Source organism: Dromaius novaehollandiae, chromosome 20, assembly GCF_036370855.1.
Source record: "Dromaius novaehollandiae isolate bDroNov1 chromosome 20, bDroNov1.hap1, whole genome shotgun sequence".
Classification (NCBI taxonomy): Eukaryota; Metazoa; Chordata; class Aves; order Casuariiformes; family Dromaiidae; genus Dromaius; species Dromaius novaehollandiae.
In genome coordinates, this window is record NC_088117.1 from 7,201,377 (window position 1) to 7,225,929 (window position 24,553).

Sequence of the window (24,553 nt, forward strand, 5' to 3'; positions counted from 1 at the left end):
GCAAAAGCTTCCTGTGACAGTAGGTGGTTACTGTGGTGTTTCCTATGGCATTTCAAGTTTTAAAGTCAAAGTTAGCACTCTCTCTAAAATATAACTGACCCATGTCATGCAGGGCTTGGTGTAGGAATTGCTGGATGAAATTATACGAATCCCATTAGTCAGAAGACTACCCAGAAGTGATCAGTTCTTTCACCATGGACTCGAGATCTATGGTTGAAATCCAGGCTTTTCTGAAGCCAGTGGCGAAAGTCCCCCTCACTTGCCTAAAGCCACCATTTTAGCCTACAATCTGCTGTTTTCTAGGGATTAAGGAAAGTCTAAATGTGTAGATTACAAATATCAGATCTTCATGTAGATACAGTTTTCTAAGGCTGTTCTAGGAGCAAGTCCATCCCAAGTAACCATCAGGACCAAACTGCATCTGGTGCAGGCTGCTGTCCCACCGCGTTGCAGCAGGCCTGGGTACATCAGCAGGACTCGGCCCCGGGGTGGTGCAAACAAAAAGTGGGATGTGGAAAGTTCCTGTGATTGTGTGGTGCTATCCCGTATCTGAAGACCTGCTTCTCCTCACAGCTTTAGTCCTGCCCGAAAAGAGATATTCAAACCAAAAGCGGATTATTTTCTTATGTTCTCCCTTATTTTTCATCTTTTCTTGCCTCTTTCAACAGGGATATAAAGGCTACCCTGGACCACCAGGTCACCCTGGAGAGCAGGTGAGTATTCCCAGTTTCTAACATTGAACCTTCAAAGAGGGATGGATTTCATGGCTCCAGTGCTCGTTTGGATCCTGTACAGCCTGCTCGGTGTGGACAGTTAGCTCCTTCTAGGGGCAGTTTGGTACACACACAAAGTATGCAGTTAACTCCCTTCCTACGGGAGGCTGTGCCCATACGTTGACCAAGCATCAGCAGGTTGGTGGGAGGAGACTGCTTTGGAGTTTCTAAATTTAATATTTTATTTTTATTGCTCAACCATGTTAAGTTTACGTGGTGGAAAAAATACCAGCTTATCCTACTCCCCTTTTTTTCCCCCTTTACATTAATTTCACCTGGAGTTTACTAACCACATTATGTTAAGCATGTAATTCCCTTCCCAAACCCCTTTCTCCCTTCCCCCTTTTCCCTCCCCCTTTTATTTGGTTAAGTCTGTTTGCAGTTCAGAGAAGAAAAAAAAAAGGCAATGAATAGCAGGCCCTGTTAGCAACGATGTTAAAGGATATTATACATGAATCCATTTAGTTTTGAAGAATTTTGGCAGGGCTTCCCCACCAGTAAAACTGTTCCATATGCCAGATATAGATGCAGCCTTACACCTTCTCTTAGCCTCCTTGTTTCAAACTATCTGCTGGTTTCATTGCAGATGGGGGGAGAAGGAGACATGGCAACAGTTACTTAATGCATGGATCCTACTGAGTTGGCTTCTGCATGTTTTTTCCCTTCATCAATTTATTCCACTGTCTTCCTTTAATTTAATTCTTTTCTTTTTCTCTGTAGATTTGCATCAAGTTAATCCAGCCTCCCTACTTTCCCCCCAACCCAGAGAACAAAGCAGCTAAAGGCTTCCCACATGTGCCGTTAACCTTACCTTCCTGTGCTTTTTTTTCTCTTTAAAGGGCGAACGAGGACCAGACGGAAGTCCAGGTGCCAAAGGTTATCCTGGCAGGCAGGTGCAGTAAATCTCATCGTGCTGTGCACAGACTAGGGATTTGGGTGTGCAGGTAGCTAAGTACATGCCCCACTACAGTGCAGACCTATGGAATATGTCTAGCTTTTCCTTCTTCTCTGTCCAAGATGTTGTATCAGTAATATGGCCCTTTTGACTCTGCGGGAAACGCTAAGGTTGCTAGAAAGTATTTTGTCTGTGATGTATAGAACTTGAATTTCAATAGCAAAATCTGACTAAAATTTTTTCTTCGTTATAAGAACAGAGAAAATACAGCAGAGTAGAGAAACATACCTGCAAGCTGCTAACCCTTCACTTTCAGGCAAGTTTTTATGTCTAATGTTGAACAGGCTAGAAAGCTGGGACAGAAGAAGGCATATTACTGAAAGAAAAGATTTCTCACTAGTAAACTCCACTAGCATAATCATATGTATAAAGTTATACATGGAGCACAATTATATATTAAAAAAATATTTCTGCAGCTGCAAAAATGATAGTGAAAGAAAACTGGGTGTTTGTTTTCCATCTGAAAAGAAGGCATTAAGGCAACTTTAGGAATGGAGGAGGATGCGAAGGAAAATGGATTAGGATAGGATACTTCTTTTCTTACTGATACAAGATGCTGAATAGGAAGAAGAAAAGCAAAAGGAAGAATTTGAACTGAAATCTGCATCCCTAGGGCAGGAGACCTGACTCGAAAAGTTTTCAGTGAAACAAGTTTGTCGTGGTCTTCTAAAGCAAACGCTTTAGTGTTGGGTCCCACAATATTTGTATTTACATACCTAGTAAAGAGTCTTGACAGATGTCAGAGACCCATCAGCCATTCCCATGCATCTGTCAAACTTCTCATAGCTCATATGTGAGCTTTTGCACAGCTGTGTAGGGTATTGGACTAAATGTGAACTAGACACGCAGAACAAGTCTGCATTCCCCCAACCCCAGACTATCAATAATATATGGTGTGTTTAACCTTGAAATTAGATGCATAGCCCACTTTGCAAATCTTAGGTGGAATATCCAGACATGCACTGGAGGATTCAGGTGGTAGAACTAGGTGAGAATTTTGTCCACTTGACTAAATGCTACATTCATGCTCTGAAAGGCTCTTAGAGGTTTACATTGCCAAAGCATCTTCTAGGTATGAATGTGCGTTACATGACTAATATAAAACTGTCTGAGCTATAATGGACATACAAGGTTAATGAATGCTGTTTAGCAATTCACAGCAGCGTTGTTCTGCCCATCAGATAAGCAGGATGAAATATTTGTACTTGAACATACAAAGAACAAAAGTGCTTTCTTAAAATGTGGTGTGGGACAGGCAAGTGCCTTTTTTTTCTTCCTCTTTTTAAAGCAGCTTTTTTAGTATATCTGAATGCTGTGCGTCTCCAGCATCAGAGCTGTTTACTTTACTGAGATTTTACTACTTGTTACTCCTGTCAGCTGTGCTGGCTCTACGGTGCTATGGGAGAGAGAGCTTGGCTCTATTTTGGTTTGCACATCATAGGCAGAATTGTTAACTCCACTCGGATGGCTGAAATCTTTGACTGGCAATGATGCACGAGCCAGAAAAGAACACAACTTGACTTTCAAATCCCAGGCTGAGCGTGCAGTGCTGCCAGCTAAAGAAAATATAGACCTAGTCCCCGCCCCCAACAAGAAACCCCACCAACCTTTAGAAATTAAAACAAAACCAAAAATAAAACCTGACCTGGAAACTTGCTAAAAGACAATAAATGTGGAAATTCATTATGCATTTTACAGAGTTCTTTTTTGCTGTACTTTAAGGGAGCAGCAGTAGGAACAGAGGTAGAATGGAGTGTACTTTCAGTTCTCTCCATGGCTATCGATGCTGTGAAGGGCTAGTGACCTGCAGTGCCTGCCCTGCTGCATGGCTTCATAGGCTGCAGAAATTAGAGGGGATTCCTCACTGCATCAGGGCCCAACTGTGTCTAAACAGGTATTGAAATACATTTGTCATTGCTACGCATGTGTTCATTTGGGCAGGAAACTGAATCCTGCCTTTAGAGCGAGAGCTGGTGGGTGCAGAGGATCGCTGTATGTTGTGCCTGAAGGGTAATTAGACCTCTGCGTGCCCTTCTGCATTAGCCCCTCTGGTCTTTATGATCTGAAATCCCTACTTCAGACCTGGGGAAGGCTCAGTCCGTGTAACAGTCTCTGGTTTTGTGGAGTAACAGCTCCACGACAATCAGATTTGTTATTTGTATCATTTTGTCTTTTTTTCCCCTTTGATGATATGCCTTGGACTAGGTACTGAAAGCAGAACCATGCAGGGACATTGCTGGGGTTTTGGCACTGCTCATTAGGTTAAATTAAAGCCCATCCACATTTGTCTTTGTTTTCTCCCTTCTGTTTCAGGGCTTACCCGGCCCAATAGGGGAAGCTGGTCCGAAAGGGAATCGGGTAAGCAGCCTTTGCTTTGTCTTTCCTCTACTTGCTTTTACGAGGCCCTTCTCGAGCAACTTATGCTTAACTTAGCAATCCTGAGACTAGTTCCTTGAAGTTGTTGAATTTGGGGGATTTTGACTGCACACTGCTTGCTTATTGAAACACTTAAAATTTTCAAAGTTAGTCAGAATGTACCACAATCAAAGATCACTGATAGTGCTGATGATGCAAAATTAATGCATTCAGAGCTTGCACTGCAGGAAAGAAAATAATGACATGCAAATTCCTAGCAAAGACCAAAGTCTGAACTTTCTGCAAGCCCCATCTCCCAAAGGCCTCTTTAGTTTCAATAAATGCAGTTCAGTGGTCTTCGAAATGCTGAAAATGGGCCCTTTCGAGTATAGTCCCGAGTTTGGGAATGATTTATACCATTATGCAGAATAGCAAGCCAGCATCTTGAAGCCATGTGCAAATACAAACGTTGATAGCCCTGTTCTGCCTGGGTTTGCTTGTCAAATTGAATTGCAATGGGTTCCTCCTCACTGCAAAGGATTTTTTTAATTCTTTTTTTAAAACAATTGACTCCTGTAAATCACATTTTGTTCTTTTTCTGCAATTATAAATTCGCAATGGCATTCTGAGCCAATAGAATCCCCTCTTTCCCTAACGTGATATTTTCTCTATACACAGTAAATTCAACCAGCTGGCTTTCATCACTTAGAAAACTGCAAGCAATAAACAAATGCTGACCCTGTAGCTAGCTCTATTCCTGAGCTGGGAAGAGAGAAGGCAGGCAGACAAGGACAGATCGTGTGTTTAATGCGCTGCAGGAGAGGGGAAGATCTGTGATAGCACAGCTTGCTTACCTCACTTCTGCAAGTAATCAAGTGTTTTCCTGGTGCACTCATTTCACTTACCCAATCCGGATCTAGTGTAATTACCATATGGTAGATGTGCAATACTAAGATTACTGCTTAGCAGAAAGCAAGACTTGAAAATTGTCTTCTGCTTTTCATCCCTGAGTGCTGAGGGCTGAAATATTTATAGCTACCTAAAGAAAGCCTCTTTTCAGTTCAACTGCAATCAATCAGTGTTGGATATTGATCTCTTAGACAAGATACCTGCATTTTGTGGATGAAAGGAATGAACCATTGACTGGACCCTTCTCCACCACTGCCTCTATTTTTTGCTCCACCAGCAATAGTGGAGGAGTTAAATGGTTTGTTCTGGGGAGGCAAAGGCAGACAGCACCGTTTTGTGTGGCCGTGCTTCCCAGCTAGATAACATCCCCAGAGGAAGCACAGCCTGAAGAGAGCGATGGACTGGTGAAAAGATTTGGTGAGGCTGATGGTAAGAGATTTAATGATGATGGAGAAAGGGAGATGGGAGCAAATCAGGGTTAGCACTTGGCTCCTGTAGCAGTGATGTGCTGCTGAGGGGGCTCCCCGCTGAAGTTCACTTCCTCTGGAGTCTGCATGTTTGGCACAAATAGTCCCTTGCAAAGGACCAGCACACAAGGTAACTTTGTGTTAACTGCTGAGCAAAGAGGATTAAACACAAGGCTTTGATTGTTGCAAGGGAAAGGAAGTGTAACGTTTTATGCAGTGGCCCTGTCTGAGCGGGATCCCAAAGCCTGAGAGAAACATTGCATATTTGAAAATGCGAGGATGGCAGATGAGTGTGGAAGTGGATTTTATGCTAAATGCAGTTGATGCAAAGGGAGGCTCCTTTATGGTAGGGTGTCAGAGGATCTATAGGTACCTAAAAGCTGAATCTTTTGCACAGATCTTAAGAGGCTGAAATGACATGCTCAGCCTGTCCCTTCCCAAAGAGGCCTTTGGTGCTTGGGTGACAAAGTGTTGCAAAGGTCTCAGTCACCTGTCAGAGTTTGCAGGGAAAGGCTTTAGGCCAAGCTGCTGCTGATCTGCTCCTCTCTCAGCAGCGGGGTGCTTGGCAGCCCTGCGGGCCAGGAGCTGATGGTCGTGTGAGAAGGAGCTGCAGTGTGCAGCCACCACGCGATGCAAGGCAAGCCAGGAGGACTTAGTGCAATGGCCCGTATTTGCCCCACACAGTTGGAAATGAGTGCCAAAGGTAGGAAAAGGGTTCTTAGAGAGATGAGAGGAGGTATAGCCATGCAGTTTGCCTTTGTTATCACTCTTGCTAACCTCAAACCAAGCTCCATTTCCCTCAGGTACAGTCAGAGCCAGCCAGGTAAGGTTTCTTCTTGCTGGCCTCTTCCTGCCTGGAGTCCACATGATCCCTGGTGTGAGGGTATGTGCCCTTGGACTACATCGTGGAAGCCAGCACCATGCAGTCCATGGGCATATACACTTGCCTCAAGGTTTATTTCATCACGGCTGCCATTGACCAGCGCTGGAGGATGCTCTGCTGTTCAGAAAAGACAGACCGACTAGCTGCTAATGGAGAAGTGTATTTGACTACTTATTTCTTCTTTTCTTTAGGGATATATAGGTCTCCCAGGATTGTTTGGGCTGCCAGGGGCTGATGGAGAACGAGTGAGTATTTTGTGAAGAAAATCTTGGTGTGTTGCTTGAACACAATTCTTCAGAGCTTGTAACCTGCTCTATTCCTCGTTCCTTAGGAAAAAGGCAGGCATGCTAGTATTTAGACATGTCCTCTTTAGCCTGTTTCTGCCCTTGCATGAAGACTTGTGTCATGATGTTGATATTCAGCTCAGGAAAACCTAGACTTCAGGCAGGGTCATCAGACCATACTGATGAGTAGGGAGGAGCTTTCCTGTATTTTCCCCTGTTGAAATCCCCTAAAGTTTTTTTATTTCCAGCCCATCTTAGTGGGTAGGCTGGGAGGAAAATGTGAGTAGAAATTCCCCCCTCCCACAGGAGTGACATCCCAGCCGTAGTGCCCCAGTGTTTTGGGTGTCCAACTGGAGATGTCTGGAAAGGGTCTGGATCTCAGAAGGGGCAGTGCCAGGGGCTTTTTGGCGATGGCCTTTCCTTCCAGCTACATCAAGTTGGGCAGCCAAGAATGGGGCTCTCTGAAGGGCTGTAGCTGCTGTTCCCGTGTGTCCTCCCTTCACCCCACCCTTTACCTCCTGCCTTCTCCAAATCACTATGTTCAGAGCTTTGCAGGACCTCCCTTGCCTTTCTGCTCTTCTCCCTCATGTCTCCCCACCCACCTGACCTTTACCCATCAAGAACGCCCTCTTCCCACAGCAAGAGCTCCTAAGGAAGGTCACTGTAAGATGGAGACTGTTTTATTCTCACTTTTTCTCCCTCAAATGCAAACTCTAGAAATGAGAGAGGCCCCAGGAGCATGTGGGAGTGTGTGCGTGCCTGCCTGGGAGGGGACTACCCTGCGCTCTAGAGTTGCTGATTTAATGCTTGTATAACTAAATAAGAAACATAAACAGAAGTTCAGCGAGTGCTTTGGCGGTGGCCTTCATTCGGTTCCAGACCAGTAGCTTAATGACTGCCCCTGCTAAGCACAACTTCAGCCTGTTGCCCTGGGTGTGGATGCTGTCTCTGTGTGTCCTCAGGGAGGGCTGTAGTTAGTGGGTGAAGGTTAGTTGTCCTCTGCTCTCGCAGCTGACTGCAAGTAGCTGACATTTTGATTCCCGAACAATGCTGCAGTCATTAGCCTGCTTTGCATTCCCTTTTCTCTTCCAGTTTTGTTTTTTATTGTTGGTTGGCTGTTTGCTTTCTCAACCAGACCTATTATTTTTTTTCTCTGTGTGTTTTCCTTGCAGGGAATCCCTGGAGTTCCCGGGAAGAGGGGCAAGATGGGTAGGCCGGTAAAGTTTTTCCTCGTCTATTATGCAGACTTTGTTAAATGAAACTGGAAACAAAACATCTGGCTTTTAGCTGGGCCCCTTCATATCTTCTGATGGGAGCTAAATGGGGAGATCAAACAAACCTTTCTATGTCTCAGACGTGCTTATTCTCTTACACTTACTGTTTGGTGGTCTCATCAGTCCTATCGTGTTTACCTGTCCTTGCTGTGATTCTCTCCAATGCTTGTACTATCTTGGTTTGCATAATGGAAGTGCACTTCTGTATGACAGCTTTCTTGTCGTTGGTGGAGGTACAGGGTTAAAGCAGTAACAGATCTGATTAAGACATTAAAGTCTGAGGGGCCAGGAGGCTGGGTAGATTTGAGAGCTTGTCAAGGAGGAAGAGACATCTGCAGGTAGGGCTGAATGTGAGGTGGAAACTGAGAACGCTGAAGCTGCAAGAGAACTTTTGTGCTGACAGTAGCAAATGGCAAAATAAAAGCAGGAGGGAGAAGTATGAAAAATTAGTAGAGGAATTGGGGAAAGGACAGAAAGGGATGCTATTTCCACATCGGCCTTCTTCCGATCTCTTCTGCATGTTTCCCTTGCCAGAATGTATCAAGCCATTTGCTCCAGGAGTCAACGGAGAGATCAGGCCCATTCGTGCTCTCATGCACCTCATTGCCTTTGCACGTTGACTTTCGTGTTAGCCTGAGCTTCCCTCCATCTCCCTGACATTATTGCACTTGCAAGCTCCTTGTAAAATTTCCACTCACCCCCACACGGAAAAATCCAGTGCTTTCCTCTTGTCGCCCTCGCATGCAAATGTGCCTTTTCTAGGACTTCCACGCCTACCACTTGCTGGTGTTCTCACAGCAGAAGCCACGCAAACATCCTGACAGCTCCACATTCATCCCTGCTGACTATTCCTGCTCTCGGTGGGATTGGTGGAGGGAAATTAGCTGTGGTGCCTTTTTTTTTTTGGTTTGGTTTGGTTTTTGCCAAAATCCACTCCAAGTCTTATGGTTTTCTAAGCTGCCAATTACACCAGAAACCTCTAAGATGAAAAGTTGCAGAGAGCCAGCCGAAGTAACTGTGACTCACTGACCAGTGTAAAACAAACAAAGCAACCGTCGTTAGGTGCAGGGTTTCTGCTCTCTGACTTGTTTCTGTATAGAGCGTGCTGTAGGCTCAACGCGTTCCAGCTGTTGTTTGGCTAGCTTTTATAATCGTCCAGGCAAGAGGTTTTTGTCTGGCGGTCACTGTTACAAACAAGATGCTCCCCTGAGATGAGCGGGGAATCACTCAACCATGTAGGCATTTAGGCAGGGATCTAGAGAAGGGATTAAACGACTAAGCATGAGCACCTTTGTTCTACTGGGCTCTTTCAGAGAGTTTTGGCTCTATCCCCACTTCATGATATCAAGTTTAATAAGAAATCTTGAATGGACCAATGCTGATGATTTGTACTTCCGAGCGTTAACAAAAAGATTAAGTGACATGCAGAGTTATTCAGGAAATCACTGGGAGAATAGAGTAGGAACCAGCTGACCTGATTCCCATTCCAACACTTATCTATTGGCCTGTGCTGTCTTCCAGCTGGTTTGCAGTGTTAGTGAGCCTGCTGTGATTTTTCTTGTCTCTCGCGTCCCTGCTCCACTCAGTTTGCTGGCACTGCTACTGTTCCTGCTCTCTTTCAGTTTTGTCATTGCAACGGAGAGCTCTTGGAAGCCCTCGTTAGCTACTGTCCGAAGTTGGTAAATGCTCTGGAGAGTAGGAAAGGAGTTGGTAATAAATATGTTGCTCTACCTAGTTCTGTTTGGTATGAGACAGCAACAGATTAAGTGCTTGGTGGAGGAGGAGCAGGGGGCTGGGGGAGTTTGCATGTGACACCGTGGGCCTCCCAAAATGATGTAAGAGTAAATGATTAAAATAGACGAACTGGACATGAGTCAGATTTTGAAACCGTTCCAGGGAAGTTAAGTTCTGCAGAGCTGTGAGGGACATGGTGAATCTGTCCTGGAAGCAACGGACTCCACCTCCCATTCTGATCTCCCTGCAGTTTATCAGCAGAGCAGGAGATGAACGCGTTCCTAACGTATGGGCACTGGCGAACTCTTGAGCAAGGAGAGAGTTGAGGGCCGCCCTGGGGGGAGAATTATGATTAAAGTGCAACACACTAGGGAGATTGAAATAACGTGAGTCTGTATATCTCCAGGTCTGCTGCCTGCTTTAGCAGTAGGCTGGAGGCCTGGAACTGAAGCGGCTGGTTGCTTAAGAATTCAGTGTTGCCAAAGCAATGGTGGAGAAGGATGAGATTTTATGCTGTTCAGTTGGGCAGCTGACGAAAAGAGGACAAGGGTATGATGCAGCCACATTGCTGGAAGGGTGGAAGGGCTGTGTTCCCAACCATGCTGGGGGATGCACAGGAGATACATCAGTCATAATTCGTCTTTAGAAAGGAGATGTCTTGTCACTCGCTGTGGCGTGAACCAGGTAACACACAGGAAGAAGAGATGTGGCTAGTCACCCATCCAGGATGGCAAAACTGAAAGGGGTATGTTTTCTTCTGAGGACAGAGGTGATTGTATTCTTGGAAGGAAACAAGCCTGCAGAACAAATTATGCAAGGTACTTTGTTAATTAGGAAGAGGGAGTAGCACACGATGGTCCACCTTCTGTCCAAGAGAGGTAGCTGCACAGACAGATCGGTTTTGGAACACAGTCCATGCCTGAATGATTTGATGTGGATGTCTTTATGCTATGGAAGATGACTAGCTGCAATCAGAAATGTCTGAATTACAGATTATGTTAAACTTCAAATACACTGTAACATTCACTAACAGGACTTGAGGACTTTTGAAAAAGAGACTTAAAGAGGAGCTTTTAGGAAATGTATCCAAAGTGTTTTGGTGCTTCGAACTCTTTTGTTGTTCACCGTTGTTATTGATGAGTGCTTGTTTCTTGCTCTTTTTTCATCTATATAGAGTATCAATAATGCATCAGCTGTGCTGTCTTATGCCTGATTTTAGCTTATAATGTTTTTTATCAGTAATATTATTTTAAGAGATAGGAAGGAAGGGAGAAGCCCAGGTGCTGGGCAATGCATGTGAGGCTACCAGCACTAGGAAGAATTCTCATTTCTGGGTTGGCGAGTTCTTTCCTTTTTCCTTGTAGTCTAAGCAAATGCAGGTAACCTTGAGGGAGATTCCTCAGAGGTCCTGAGAGAAGGAAGGTGGAATTGCGAGGCTGATGAAAATAAGGTGTTTAGAAGGCAGTTAGTGGCATTAGTAGTTGGAACATTAGTGGTGGTATATGACTTTGCAGTGAGGTTTCCATTTCAGAAGGAGCAAAGTTTGGTTCCAAGACATACTTGGTAATTCTTGGGTTTGCCTGAGATCTATTCTTGGTTTAACAAAACACATCTCAGGTTTCCTTCTGTTTTCCTGAAAACCTGTTGGTGCTGCTGTTCCCATGGCTGGAACTCAAGCAGAGCACTCAGAGCCTCGCTGGGTCAGGTACTGTGCAAACTCCCAAGGAAAGAGAAACCTGGCCCAAGGAGTCCATCAGGCTGCATTACGAAATAACACAGGATCAAACTAACCCCAGGGCCGGGAAGTTTAGGTAGCAGCAAAGTAAGTCATTAGTACCACGAACAGTCATTTCAGCTTCCCTGTCTAGCTGTTCTCATCACTGCTGTCCTCTCCCTTGTCCTCCTGTAGCTTGTGTGTGAACGATAAGCAGCTGTGTCCTGCCAGCTGTAGGACTGCACGATGGGGGCTTCTGTACGCCTGCTAACCTCAGACGAGGGAGGCAAACACCTCCTGACAGCACAGGCTCTGCTGTCATGCTTTACACAGCCTTCAGCAAGTGCCAGCATGTTGCCAAAGTGCTACTCCAAGGAGATAATTTGTCAGGTGGAATAGATTGTATGACTAGCAGGCAAGGAGGGACGGTTTGCACTCGAGATGCACGGCCAGGAAGGCTGACGCCCCTGCCCATGGGAATGGTGGGAGCCTGCCAAGACAAGGTGGGGGAGATGCTGCATTGACTGGGGACTTCTCAGGAGTCGGGGACGTGGGGACTGGTCTCTCCCAGCGGCATGCATCTTTGGACAAGTCATTTTGCTGTTTCTGGCTATGTGCAAATCAGGAATAACATGCTCAGCTCTCCTTTGAGCTCAGTGGCTGAAAGACAGTATATAAATGCCAAGGAGTACTACTCGGAGTACTACGGTCAAGGAACAGGGGCTTTGAAGTGGTTGCGGATTTTAAGTATTAGGAATCGGTGCATAAGTGAATGCAGAAGCCTCCTTTCCCCCTGCCTGTCAGCCACAGCATGGAGGTTGTGGGAGCCAGCAGTGATCTGGCAGCTACTCCAGTGCAGCCTCAGGATTTGTTGTGAGCATCAACACTGTGGCAAGCTGCTGAATCTGGCATCGATTTTCCATGAGCTGACCACAGCTGGGGTCTCCGTTGTCAGCTCTCAGTTTGTAAGGTGGCAGAGCCTTTTTGCCAGGCTGTATTTCATGTCTGCTATCTCCCTCCATGTTGCCTTATACAGTTCATGTCTTAACTCTTGCCTCCTGTGAACACCCAGTCTCAGTGTATCCCTTTTTCTCCATCTCATAAGTCATCAGAAGTACATGCAGTTCCCCTGCGGTTCCTACCAAAAAGGAAAGGCTGCTGCATCATATGAAAAGATGTTGCCTTGTTGGATGTGCCAGATAGCTAGAAGCAGGGCAGCTTTTGGGGTAGGAAGGTTTCATTTTGCAGCTTTCCCCAGCCTTTTGATATATGTCTGAGATAACTTAGCGGTGAACGCAAGTGCAAGGGGCTTTTCCAAGTTACACAGCCTCAGCTGTTGTCCATGCAAACAATGGGGGGACATGTTTTGTCATGTGTCTGGAAAGGCTGGCATAACCACAAATCACTGAGAAAATAAATCGTGCTCCTCTCTGAAGGGACTGAGAATTTAACCAGCTCTCCTTTCCTTCCTGCTCTGGAAGCAGCTGAGGTCCTAGCATGACAGTTCTTCCTTGCGTTTGTAGTGAACCAGGCTAAAGTCTCCTGCACCACACAAGTCCAGATTTGGGAAATTGGTAACAGCATTTCCAGGTACTACTTTAACAACTAATTGCCAAATTCTAGTTAATTTGAGTAGGCTCCCTGAGAGTGCAAAGAAGCTGCCCATATAACCTTTCTCGTAAGAAACTCCTACTCTCTGTGGCTTAAGACTGCAGCCTAAGAGCTCTCACCTACAGCTCTGAAGATCATGCTTCACATGGGCTCCTAAGGGTTCCACCTATGTGTCTTTCATCCCTGAGACTACATTACCTACAAAAGAAAAAAAAAAAAAAAAAGCTGTACTTCTCTTTAAACATTGAGAAACATTTTTAAAAAACTTTAGAGAAATATTTTAATTAAATTGAAAATTTCTAAAGATCTATGAATTAACTTCTGCAATTTCAAATTTAGCTAGGTGGTAGTTCAATCGGTTGGTCCGCAAGCGATTTTCTAAAATTTGAAAGAAATGGGAATTATTCTTTTAACTGAGTTCCTAAATGATGCTATCAGCATATATCCTCAGAAAGTAAATCTTTGCTCTTCCATGTTGCTTCCTTGCTCAGGTCTGATTCACTTGAATACTTGGTGGACTGTCTCACCTTCCAAATCATAAAACATTCCTTCATAACCCACATCACAGTTAATCACAATTTAGGTTCAAGCTGTGGGCCCTGTGCCTAGGCATGTACTTCCAGGTGTGGCCAGCTGAAGTTAGTGGAGGATTGCATAGGCAGAGGACCTATTTGTACAGGTAAATCAATGAGACAAGCTGCAGGAAGGAGCACGAAGTTCTGTAGGAGTTGGATGGACAGGAGTCAGTAGGTAGCTTTCTCTTTCTTGTGCCAATACCCTGGCCGAGCACCAAAAAGGACAGCACCTCTGGTTCTTCAGGAGCTGCCTGCTTTTTTAAAATTGCTTTTAATCATTCTATTTGCATGAAAAGTCAAGTGGAGGTCTTGAACATTACTAATCAGTGAAGCTCCCCTGTTACTGTGAGAGAGTTAACCCTTGAATTGCAATTTTTGCTGCTAGCCAAGTCACTTCTTTGCTATCATTTTTCTTTGCTAACCTAAATTGTTAAAATAGATTTGGTTTGAGTAATCAGTGACTTTTTTTAATGCTTAAGTTGGACACTGAAACTCGGCAGCTGGTCTCTCCTCCCTTCTGGAGCTGGTTCACCACTCTGAAATGCAGGCGTTAGCCCAGAGCAAATGTCTCTCTTTCTGGCCCAAGTTGCATTCTACATGTCTGGAGTTTCCCAAATGTATGCAGTGGGGTGCTTGCACGGTTACTTATCGCTCTGATATCAGCATGTGTTTCTAGCATTCATGATTACATCATCCAAATAACCTGGCAAGGTTGAGAGTGTTAGCATGTGTTTCATTTTTTAATGAATGGGCAAAATGAAGTACTGAAACCACAGGGGAAAGGGTTTGAAAAGTACAAAGGCCCATAACTTCTGCTAAAACTACAGACAGTTTGTTTCCAAGCATATCCCTAAGTGATTTGCCTGTTGTCATTCAAAAAGCCTGTGAAAAATTAAATTGAGGTCTCCTAAGCTCAAGAGCATCCTTTTTCCTTCAGGGAAATGCTCATTCATAAATTGTATCCAAGCCCCAAAATGTTTTTTATTAGAAATTAAAAGAAAAAATAATGCAGCTATCACTTTCAAGTCTGAAAATATTTTGATTGCCAAAGCTGCTTGACTATGTTCCTTAAATAGGAGGCTGCTTGATTTGGAAATTTTGGTCCATAAATAATTAGGAGTGTTGGCAGATTCAGTACTCTGGAACATTAGGTAACTGGGTCTGTGTAATCTACACACTTAGAGCCCCCCAGAAGTGAGAAGAGATCGTATATGTGCATAAAAGCAGTAAAGCTTCAAAAGGCAAATGGTCAAGAGGGTGGAGAGGCTGCAAGTTAACAGTGATGTTTGGCTTGGGGAGGGCTTCAGGGGCTTTGGCTGACGTTCAGGTAGAGCTGGCTGTGCTGGAGGGCCATGCTCCCATGGAGGCAGCTGGAGGAATAGTTACATTAGAAAATGCCATGAAATCTTTATGCAAAGAGGATGCGACATGGAGCTGCAAGGTCTCCCAGGGAGAGAGAAGAAACCTCCTTTTTAGGTTACAGAGGAGCAGAACTGTGGCAGGACCACCAGACCTGTACCAGGCGGAGGGTGGTATCTCCCGTCTTTGGAGGGATGGAAGTTGTTACAGTCCTGGGTGTAGACTAAGCAGAAGGAAAGACGCCTGCATAGCTGCAAGAACTAAAGGTAGTGAGCAGGCAGCTGGGAGCCCAGGGTTTGCCAGGATCCCTGTAGGGTGACTCTCGCTGCTCTAGGAACCAGCGCTGGGTCCCTGCCTGCCTTTGCGCCCACCTGTGGAGGGGCTCACGTCTGCGCTCTCTACCAAGAACGCTCTCAGAGACGTAAGCTGCCAACATAAGCTACATTTGTTTATTTTATCCTCCCTCTCTTTTTTCTAGTGAATGCCTTCTCTCACCCTCAGCCTTGCTCCCCACCACCACCACCACCTTTTTTTTTTGGTTTAAATTGTTTGACTTGCAAGCCCCATCCCTGGGGAGACTCCTGGGCAGAGATTCACCTGGCTGGAGCCAACTGGCAAACACAGTCTTTCGCAGACAAGACAGGAGGGCCGGTTGGTTTGAACAGCTTCACCTTCAGCCAACAGGAAAATAAAATCCTATTTTTGGAGAAGGATTCTGTTGGCATGAGGACCTGCCAGGATTCTTTGGAGCAGCAGCTGCCAGACTGCCTCCTTTACTCCATCAGGAAAAGTGTTTTAAACTGAATCAGATGCTGTGTACATACAACACACCCACCCACATATGCACACCTGAAAAGGCCTTGGGGGAGGCAAAGGACTCTGTGCATCTCACCAGCCTCTTTGCTTCCCTGGGGATAGCTGCTCCCAGGGTCAGAAAACGAGAAGTCGTGGCATCTGCTCTGATGGGAGCAATCCTTTGGCTGACAGTGGCAAAAAAGGGCAGGACGCTCTGTTCTAAGTGGAGGACAAAAGGCAGGGGAAATAGAGAGGGATGTAATGCCCTGATGCAGGAGGAACTGGTTCCAGTGTCTGTCCGGGTCTGGTTGTTCTCGGTAGGAGTCTCCTTGTGTCTGGTGCGTGAGAGGATGCCCTTTGCAGGGAGCATGGAGGAACAGGAATTGAGGTGCTATCGTAGGACCTGGAAGATACAGAGTTAATTACCCGTTCTGCTTTGGATTTCTCTGTGTTACCTGGGATAAATCAGTTTGTCTCTCTCTGCCTCAGTTCGCTCTCCAACAGTGGTGCCTCACTGTCCTCACTGAGTGCAGTGAGGACAACATCTGTACCGCTATAAAGCACCCTTTTTGGGGTGGAGAGGGCAATGCAGAAGCACCAGAGACACCTGGGTCTTGCTTAGCACATCCCCTTGTATGCTTTTTCTCCAGCTCTGCTTCAGCTTGCTCCTTTTGTTGAATTTCTCCCTCAGACAATGCGAAATCCATTCAGCTGAGCGTTTTTCTCCTCCTGTGTTTCCCAGCCGTGAGCTAGAGCCAAAAGTTTTGTCATACCTGACTTTAGCCGCTGCAGAGGAGCACCCCGCTGGCTCTTGGCCAGCAGAACGTGTTAGTCAAACATTTTCCTCACGGCTCTGCTGCCTTTAGCCATCTCTTCCTAGTCCTGGTCCTTCTCTGCGTGCCCCAGCCGTCCCCCAGAGCAGGCAGGTTGCATGGCTGGTTGTTTTTCACTGGAGTGTTTTTCTTTGCCATCCCGCATCTTGAGCATAATTTCCAAAGACCAGGCTTCCCAGAAAAACAGCTGCACCCTGAGAAACAGTGGAGTTTTCTGTACCAAGAAAAGCTCTGCACTTGCTTCGGGAAGGTCAGGAGACTAAATAGGTTAGGCTGTTTAATCCTTTTCACAAGCCTCCTGTAACGGGCTGCCAGTTGCAACCTGCCTGTCAGCCAGCACCGTATAACACGCTTCCTGCCCCACGTGCTCTTCCGCAGCTCGGGCTCCGCAGGGTTGTGGAGCAGGGCACAAGAGAGGAGGGACAGCGTGGCTTTCAGACACAACACGGACCAGGGTGGTGAAATAAATAGGATAACAAAGTCCTCTTGTCCTTCCTAGGCTGCTTGTTACAGTTGAATAGCGCTGGTTTTGGTCCCCTGGGACACCTCTGTCCTTCAGGAGCAAACAGGAGGGGAGAGGCTCTGGGGGAACAACTATTGCAGGCACGTGAGATCCAGTAAAATGGGGCACCATGGTGCCTGGATCTGTTACTGTAGTTTAAACTGCTGCTGCTTACCCAATGGCAAGAAAGTGCTTGCTTTTTTGGTAGACACTTAAAAGATTGATTAGCTGCTGGTGTGCATCGGACTGCTGTGAGAGGTCTCACAACACGGGTTGAGCTTTGGAGACTGTATGGACGTTGAAACACCCTCCTTTGTGCCGCAGCCGTGAGCCTTTTCTCATTTAATGGTCAAAAGGACCATTAATACTTGTGTCGCAGAGCTTGAGTGCTGGGCTAGGATGTCTGGGGTTGGTGGAATTGGTGCTGCTCTTACTGTTTGTCTCCTCCTCCGGAGTCGTTTTACAGCATTGGGCCAAAAAGTGCCAGAGGACCAACATTGCTCAGAGATCCGAGAGCCGAGGCTGGGAGGGCTGCTAGCAGCGGGAGAGCAGAATGCATATTAAGGGCCGAGCAGGTGGCAGCAAGGACAAGGCCTGCTGAGACCTGTCCTGGGCTGATGCCAGCCCATGCTGTTCTGGGGTTTCTTCTCCGTTTGCTGCCACCTTGACCCTTTCCCACCCCATCTCGAGGATCAGCAGAAGCCCCAGCTCCAGGACGGGGCCAGAGTGTGCTGTGAGCGGGCCAGACTTGGTCATCTCCTCCATGGAGCTGTGCTTGGGAGTCCTGGGTTTTATTGCCGACTGACAGTGTAGCGTTGGCCAAGGGCCCTCACCCCAGTCCCTCAGCTCTCTGCCTTTGAAATGGGAATAGTTTGCTTTTTGAAATACTTTGAGAACTAGTGGTAGAAAGTCTGTATAAAAGCGAGGTGTTTATTAATTCTGTTACCAAGTGCCTCACGTCTATGTCTTTGTCTTTAAGCGATGAGGTTAGTACTAGGAACCAAGGCATAAAGAGACTAGTGGGAAAATTATGAATTTAAATAGCTCTAAGTAGCTTTAAATAGCATCTGGACACTTTTGTTCTGGTAGAATAGTGCATTATTTATAACACTTTGGAAGAGGTTTAAGCCAAATTTAGAAAATGTTACTCTTATTCTGGAGCAAACATTCCTCTTGATGATGATATGCTGTTGTAGCTGTATTAATTAATTGTATTAGGTTAAGCAGTAAAACTTTCCCACATTGTCAAGACCTTAGTTTGATGGAAGACAGCCTGAGGGCCAGGCTGCTTAGTGGCATTCGCGGGTCACTTTGTGCCCAGCTGTATCGTCTGAGAAAGGGAGGATGCAGCAAGGGGAGTGCTGAGGGCTGTGACTGAAAGCTGCAGCAGCATAAGTACAGTATCAGTCTATGTACATTCATATTTTCCTTGGCACGTTATATGACTGTAAACAGCAAGATAGTCCAAGGCAGTTTTTTTCTTCTTGCCTGAGCAGTGAATTTTCCTTACACATCTCTGTTCTGATCTTATTGATTCTGCATGTAGCAGAGGGATTTTTCCTTTTTTTCATTAAAGTTGTTTTCTCCCCCACTCTTTTATTATTTTTGACGCCTTTGTCTCTGGATGGCAGAAGGCTGATTCTAGTGGCTGCTTACCACAGCTTCTTGGCTTGCGCACATCCTTGAAGGATGTAGTGCCCAGCTAGAAAAGCAGACAACTTTCCCATTTGCAGCAATGCCTGTAAAAAAGGAGAATTAAATCCAAGCAAGCAGGTGATAACTTGCATCCGTTCATGAGCCTGTGCTGAACACTGCCAAGAATTGGTGCAGAGGAGGTGAAATCCTGGCTCTGAAGTCAGTGGTAAAATTGAAGTTACCTTAAAGAGGTCCCCCACATTTCGCCTTGGGTGCGACCAGATATCTTTTTGCCCAGTTGTGTTGAGCAGGAGTTGTGAGCCCTCAAAGCTCAAGAGAGGTCTTGGATGACATCTTTGACTGCAGAGCTTCCCAGCACAGGTTTCCTGTTGTGGCCACTGTGACCATTTCACTTGTCAGTGTTGCTGATGGGTTCGCAGATGGCATGTTGTTGGCTGTCATATTTTATTTTCCTCAGGTTTGGTTTTCCAAAGGAACCAGTATTCATAGCATTCAGTGGAGCGGACAGAAAGGGAGAAAGCATCCATGTGGCTCAGCAAAGATTGTCCCCTTCCACATCCGCCCTTCTCTCAAGCTGTTACGTAGCCCGGGAACATAGTTCTGTTGCCCTTTGCATCTCATGCTCTGGTGGAGCCAAGGAAGGGTGTAAGGCAAATTTATCATGACTCCTAGTCTGTGTCAAAAGTAGCATGTGCACTAGCAGTTGCAGCTTGCTGGTGTGTTTCTGGAGTGTACCTTCTGGTTTAGCCTCATCTTAAGGAATACTGCTCACGCTCCATAGCTGCTTTGCCACAAACCAAAGAACAGAGAGGAGGAGTGAGAGGAGCTTTGCTGCACAAGGACTATCCTGCTCTGAACTGAAGCACACAGGGATACACTCTGGCTAGGAAGCCTTTTGTGTGCAAGCAAATTTCTTAGTTTTCCATCCTGATGCCCACAGTCACAATAGTGTGCAAAATAAAGGAGGATTTTAGCCTTGGCCAAATTAAGGAAGTCTAGGAGTCAGAGCCTGGGATTAGGCTCTGCATATGCTCTATCCATGGAGAGCTCCTCTAGCAGATGATGATTTTCCTTCTGGCTCAGAATCAAAGGAGGTGGATACTGCTTTGTGTTTTATCTCGCCCTTTTTTAAGGAATGTGCAAGAAAAAAGTGGAGAAGAGCAGAGCTCTTAGCTCAGTCCCAGAGCATCCCCAGAGCACTATCTTCTGCAGGAGTTCAGAGTATCCCTGAGGCTGCTATTATTTGATCTGGTCCCTAATAACTCTCTGCAGCCTGCTCCCTGCCAGCCCTTTGCTTGAATGGAGTCCAATCTCAGGAGAAAATTGAGTCCAACCCATCTTAAACTCAACTGCTTCCTTCTTGAAAACATAGGTGTGGTGACTAATGGGGTTTACTAACCACAGAGGTTGTGTACCCCTGTGCTGTGCTCTTATTGAGGGAAATAGACCAAGACAGGAGGAGGAAAAGCAAGCTGGTGTATCATATATTTGCATGTAGAGAATTGGGAGGCTTAGGAGAGCACAGGATCAGTCTAAGAGTGATAGGAAGTATCACACCGTTGTGTGTCTCAGCACTTCCACCCCCTTTTTCATAATTGTTTGATGTCTTTCAAATTTGTGTCAGATAAAATACAATGCAGAACTCTTTTGTGGTCACTTTTCATGTAGTAAACATAGCCTTTTGCAACTCTAGGGTGTGGGCTATAACGAGCTTGGAACCATTTACTCCTTGGCAAGCTGCAAGGTTTATGAATGCATTGGAGGAAATTTTCTCAGCATCTTTGTTCAGCTTCTTTAAGCATCTGCATGGGCTCCAGAAGCACAAGCTAGTCAGCTATCATAAGAGAAGGGAGTATAGTTAAAACAATTGTGTTAGTGGATAGGATGAGATAATGCAGGAATTGCCATCCATTGACAACCTATTGCTGGGAACAGTCACTGTGGCAAGGTTTATGAATTCTTCTGGAGCATACGGGATTTCGGATTGACTATTACAGAAGTATTGTGTTTATCAGTAGGATGTTTCTTCCTAAAAGGGGATAGGAAGCATTATATCTGTAAGCACACAGTTTGATCTTCCAAATGTGAGATTTTTTTCTTACTCCATCCCTCAACATAGCACCCTTTCATTCCCTTTACCAGGAAGAATTCACTTGTTACATGGTTGGTCTAAAACAGTGCTCAAAGGGGCTGCAGGACAGACATTTTAGGGACCTGACCTTGCAAGGTGCTGTATGTCTTCCCAGTCTTCAAGATTCCCCTTCTCATTCTCCTTTGTGCTGTGTTGACCTCGAGGAGCAGCTCTCAGGCAGCCTTCCTCTGAGGCTCACCTTGTGCTGGCACTCTGTTTGGGGTAAACAACATCCTCAAGAGTCATCATGAGGACTTTCCTCTGCTTGTCACTCCCCAGGGATTACTTTTAACCCTCTCTCCCCAGAATTGCCCGCCTGTCCAGGGTGCCGGCGTGAGCAAGAGGAGGCCAAGAGCAGGTTTTGCAGCACTTTCTGCATGACTTTGCCTGGAAGGCAGTAGCCAACCTGGAAATGATTCCAGATACAAGCACTGAATAGGAGCAGTCAGGATATGTGGCTAGCTTCGAGGCAAACAGGCTCAGAGGTTAAATTTCCATCTCTAAGTGGAGAGAGACAGAAATCTCCCCTATGCCAGGGCAGGTCAATCAAACCCTGCTTGGATCTAATTGATGTTAACCACAAGTCACTGAATTCTTTTCCTACACTTGAAAGTCACTCAAGTGCAGAACTGCTTCCTGCCTCTGCAAACAGCAGTTCCCACCATTCTGGTCTGACCATCCTCTCTGACCCTCTCTTCTTCCCATCTGTAATGGCAGGGGGGCACCCGCCCCAGCCAGAAGAGGAGTGATTTTGGGGAGCCTCCTCTGAGTTCACAACCATTCAGGCCTCACTGCAAACTGCACCCATTTATTTTTACTATTTTATGGTGTTCTTCAACGTTCGTACCTTTGCAGGATACCACTGCTACCACTTTATACAGATGGCTTTACTGAGAAATGTTCTCTTGTAGCTCTGTGAGCATCCAGGTGATCTGATGAGCAACCTCTTCTGGATAGCACTGTCAGCATGTGAGCTCCAGTCGTGTTGGCTTATCTTATCTTTTCACTTGTAAGCTAGGCAACACAACCTTCAGGACTGCATATTTCTTGTTAGACATACTGATGTACTTAGGCGAAGCAGAAGGAGGGCAGAAGCACTGATTTCCAGCTCTTCCCTCTGCTATGCACACTCATTGTCTTTCTGCATGGAGCTACAAAAGCCTTGCCTGCTGTGTGGGATGGGCCTGGGGCTGAAAAATTGCGTTAACGAAAGGCACAGCTGATCAAGGGCCGGGTGCAGCGAGAAAGACAAGGTTTGGACAAGTCAGGTTCAGCAGTCTCGGCAACGAGTGCTTTTTGTAGCATGGCCAAGAAAAAGGCCTTCCTGTTTCCTCGCTCGTTCTTCTTCTCCAGGCTCCTGCTAGTTAGTGTGCAGCTCATGGCTGAGCCTTGTACTTGCCTGGTTACCCCTCACAGGCTGCAGGAGAGAGGACTGAATCAGAGCTCCCAGCCGTGCAGAGCTTTTCCCTGAGGGGATGTGCTGGTGGAGTGGGGGTGGTTTGGATGAGGACTAGCAGGCTAGTTGGTCCCAGACTTCCTTGTGACCCAGTGTCTACCAAAATGTTGCAGTGAATGCAAGGGGAGTAGTTTTTAAGCTGTCTGGTTTTATACCAGGATACATCAATAACTAATACTTCTGTTTGCCTCCTCTCCTCAGGGTTTTCCTGGTGATTTTGGAGAACGAGGGCCTCCAGGCATCGATGGGAACCCAGTAAGTTGGCAGCTTTTCCCCTTCTCTTTTCATGTTTTGTTAGATGCCACACTGTGCTGCGTCATGTTGGTTAGAGGTGAAAGAAGCTCTTAAAAGTCTGGTGGCAGCCGTTAGCATTTTGTTGTTGTCCCTCCTAAAAAACAAATGTGCACCTCTGCCCTGCTTGTGCCTGCTGCTAATGCCTGCATTTGACTCAACATCCAGTAGCTCTCAGGTCATCATGTTGCCATCTGCTTTCTGTTTCCCTTTATCTTTTTTCTTGCACTGTGGTCTTGCTAGATGCTTTCTCATCCTGGCAATACAATTTTAAGAAATGAGAGAAGGGAGGGATGTTGCTCCTGATGAGCAGGCCATGTTTGGAGCATGTCATCCGTACCACAGGGCCTGGTGCAAAGCCCACGACAGACACAGGAATCACTCTGACTCTAGTTAGCTCTGTATGAAACTTTTTGTGAAAATAGCAGGGAAACAGCGTTCACAGACAGAAGGACATGCCATCCTATGCCAGCATAGAGGGCTACCTCAGTGCATGTCCTAACTCAGGTTTTCATCTGACCCCTGCTGATTCTTTAAGAATGGGATGTGTCTCCTAGGAATTGGGTCAGGATGGTCCCAGAAACCTCCTAAGAAGCTGGGTGCTGAGAAGATTTATTTTGCTCTGCTCTTGTAGTGATTAATACCAAAGAGTTGTACGCGTGCTGTGTTTTCTGCTGCTCACAAAACATGCCCTAGTGGATTGCGAAAGTTCTCAGATGTATTTATTCAAAATGATTTTCTAAATGGTTTTGTCAGTTTTCCCTCAATTAGCAGATGAGCAGCTCCTGACTCATCTTTGAAATTCATGCTGCGTTGGTTGTTTAACACATAATCACAGTGGTGTTCCTGGTGTTTTGTGGAATGATTTGTGTGAAGTAACCCACTCCCACATGTGTCTTTAAGTTCCCATTCATCATATACTCAACATGAAAGTCACTTTCCACAAGCAGCTCTAATCAGCAACTCTGATCAGCTCAGCTATACTGCAGCCTTCATGGGAATTCAGCACAAGAGTCATGAAAGCAGTGAACTGAAAGCATTAGATTCCCAAGGAATGCTTCTGCAGGAGTTTTCCCATCTTGCAGCCAACTTAAGCTGCAGGTCAGAGTGGAACTAGCAGTCCTAAAGAAGAAGACTTTCTAGACTGTATTACTGTTTCCTCACGCCAGCCAGCCCACCAGGAAGAGCAGGAATTCTGGGGGTCACAAAGACTTCTTTTTCCACATAACTTGTTTTGTTTTCTTTTAAACTTGCAAGATATCTATGTCCCATTCAGAAGATGTGCTTAATGTTAACTGAATGCCAGTTCCCACAGCATCGGAGAGAAGCAAATGTCCTTTCCTTTAATTCATCCGGAAGGATTGCTCTTCTTTCATCTTATCAACGGATTTTAAATATTAATGTGCCTTGGAGATTGTAGAATGAAAACAGACTGTTTCGGCTGACTTAAAGGGAGGTTCACAGGGTCACAAGTGGAGTCACAGACGCAGAAAAATGCCAGAAAGTCTGTTTGTGGAACACACAAGTATGCCGAGTTTGGTAGGTGGAGTATGCAGCGAAACTGTAGGCAGGCGGGCAGGCTGCCACAGGTCCTGAACTGCCCCTTCCTCTGCGTGATCCACCGAGCGTGTGCGCTGCCGCTGCCTTTGCCATGCACGGGGACGGCTGAGCCCGACTGTCTCTGATCTTCTTTCCATCCCTTCCAGACAGAGGAAAGACTCATGCAACCACAGGGGTGTTTTTCGCTCTTACCAGCTTGCTGAGAACTGTCGAGCCATCACATTCCATATCCCCTGTTCCCAGAGAGCTTCAGCCACTCCAATTAGTCCCTTAATCACAGGAATTAGACATGGGAAGGGACGGTTGATTCATCTCCTTGTCTCTTGTCCCAGTGCCAGATTCATGCACAGCAGAGGATGGAGCCTCATTTCACTTGGATATCAGGGATCAGGCTATCATTACTGACAGCCAAGAAGGGGCACCTGTGAACCCGCCG

General features: G+C 46.0%; 1 protein-coding gene across 4 annotated transcripts in view; it reads left to right on the forward strand.

Annotated features, from left to right (window-relative positions):
- LOC112991371 (collagen alpha-1(XXVII) chain) overlaps positions 1-24,553 on the forward strand; it is a 187,934-nt gene that overhangs the window by 66,653 nt on the left and 96,728 nt on the right. For all 4 annotated transcript variants that reach the window (XM_064523662.1, XM_064523660.1, XM_064523661.1 and 1 more), the window contains 6 exons: positions 669-713; positions 1,613-1,666; positions 4,042-4,086; positions 6,534-6,587; positions 7,799-7,843; positions 22,468-22,521. In XM_064523662.1, coding sequence (XP_064379732.1) covers positions 669-713; positions 1,613-1,666; positions 4,042-4,086; positions 6,534-6,587; positions 7,799-7,843; positions 22,468-22,521 — 297 coding nt within the window. The remainder of the gene's footprint in view (positions 1-668; positions 714-1,612; positions 1,667-4,041; positions 4,087-6,533; positions 6,588-7,798; positions 7,844-22,467; positions 22,522-24,553) is intronic.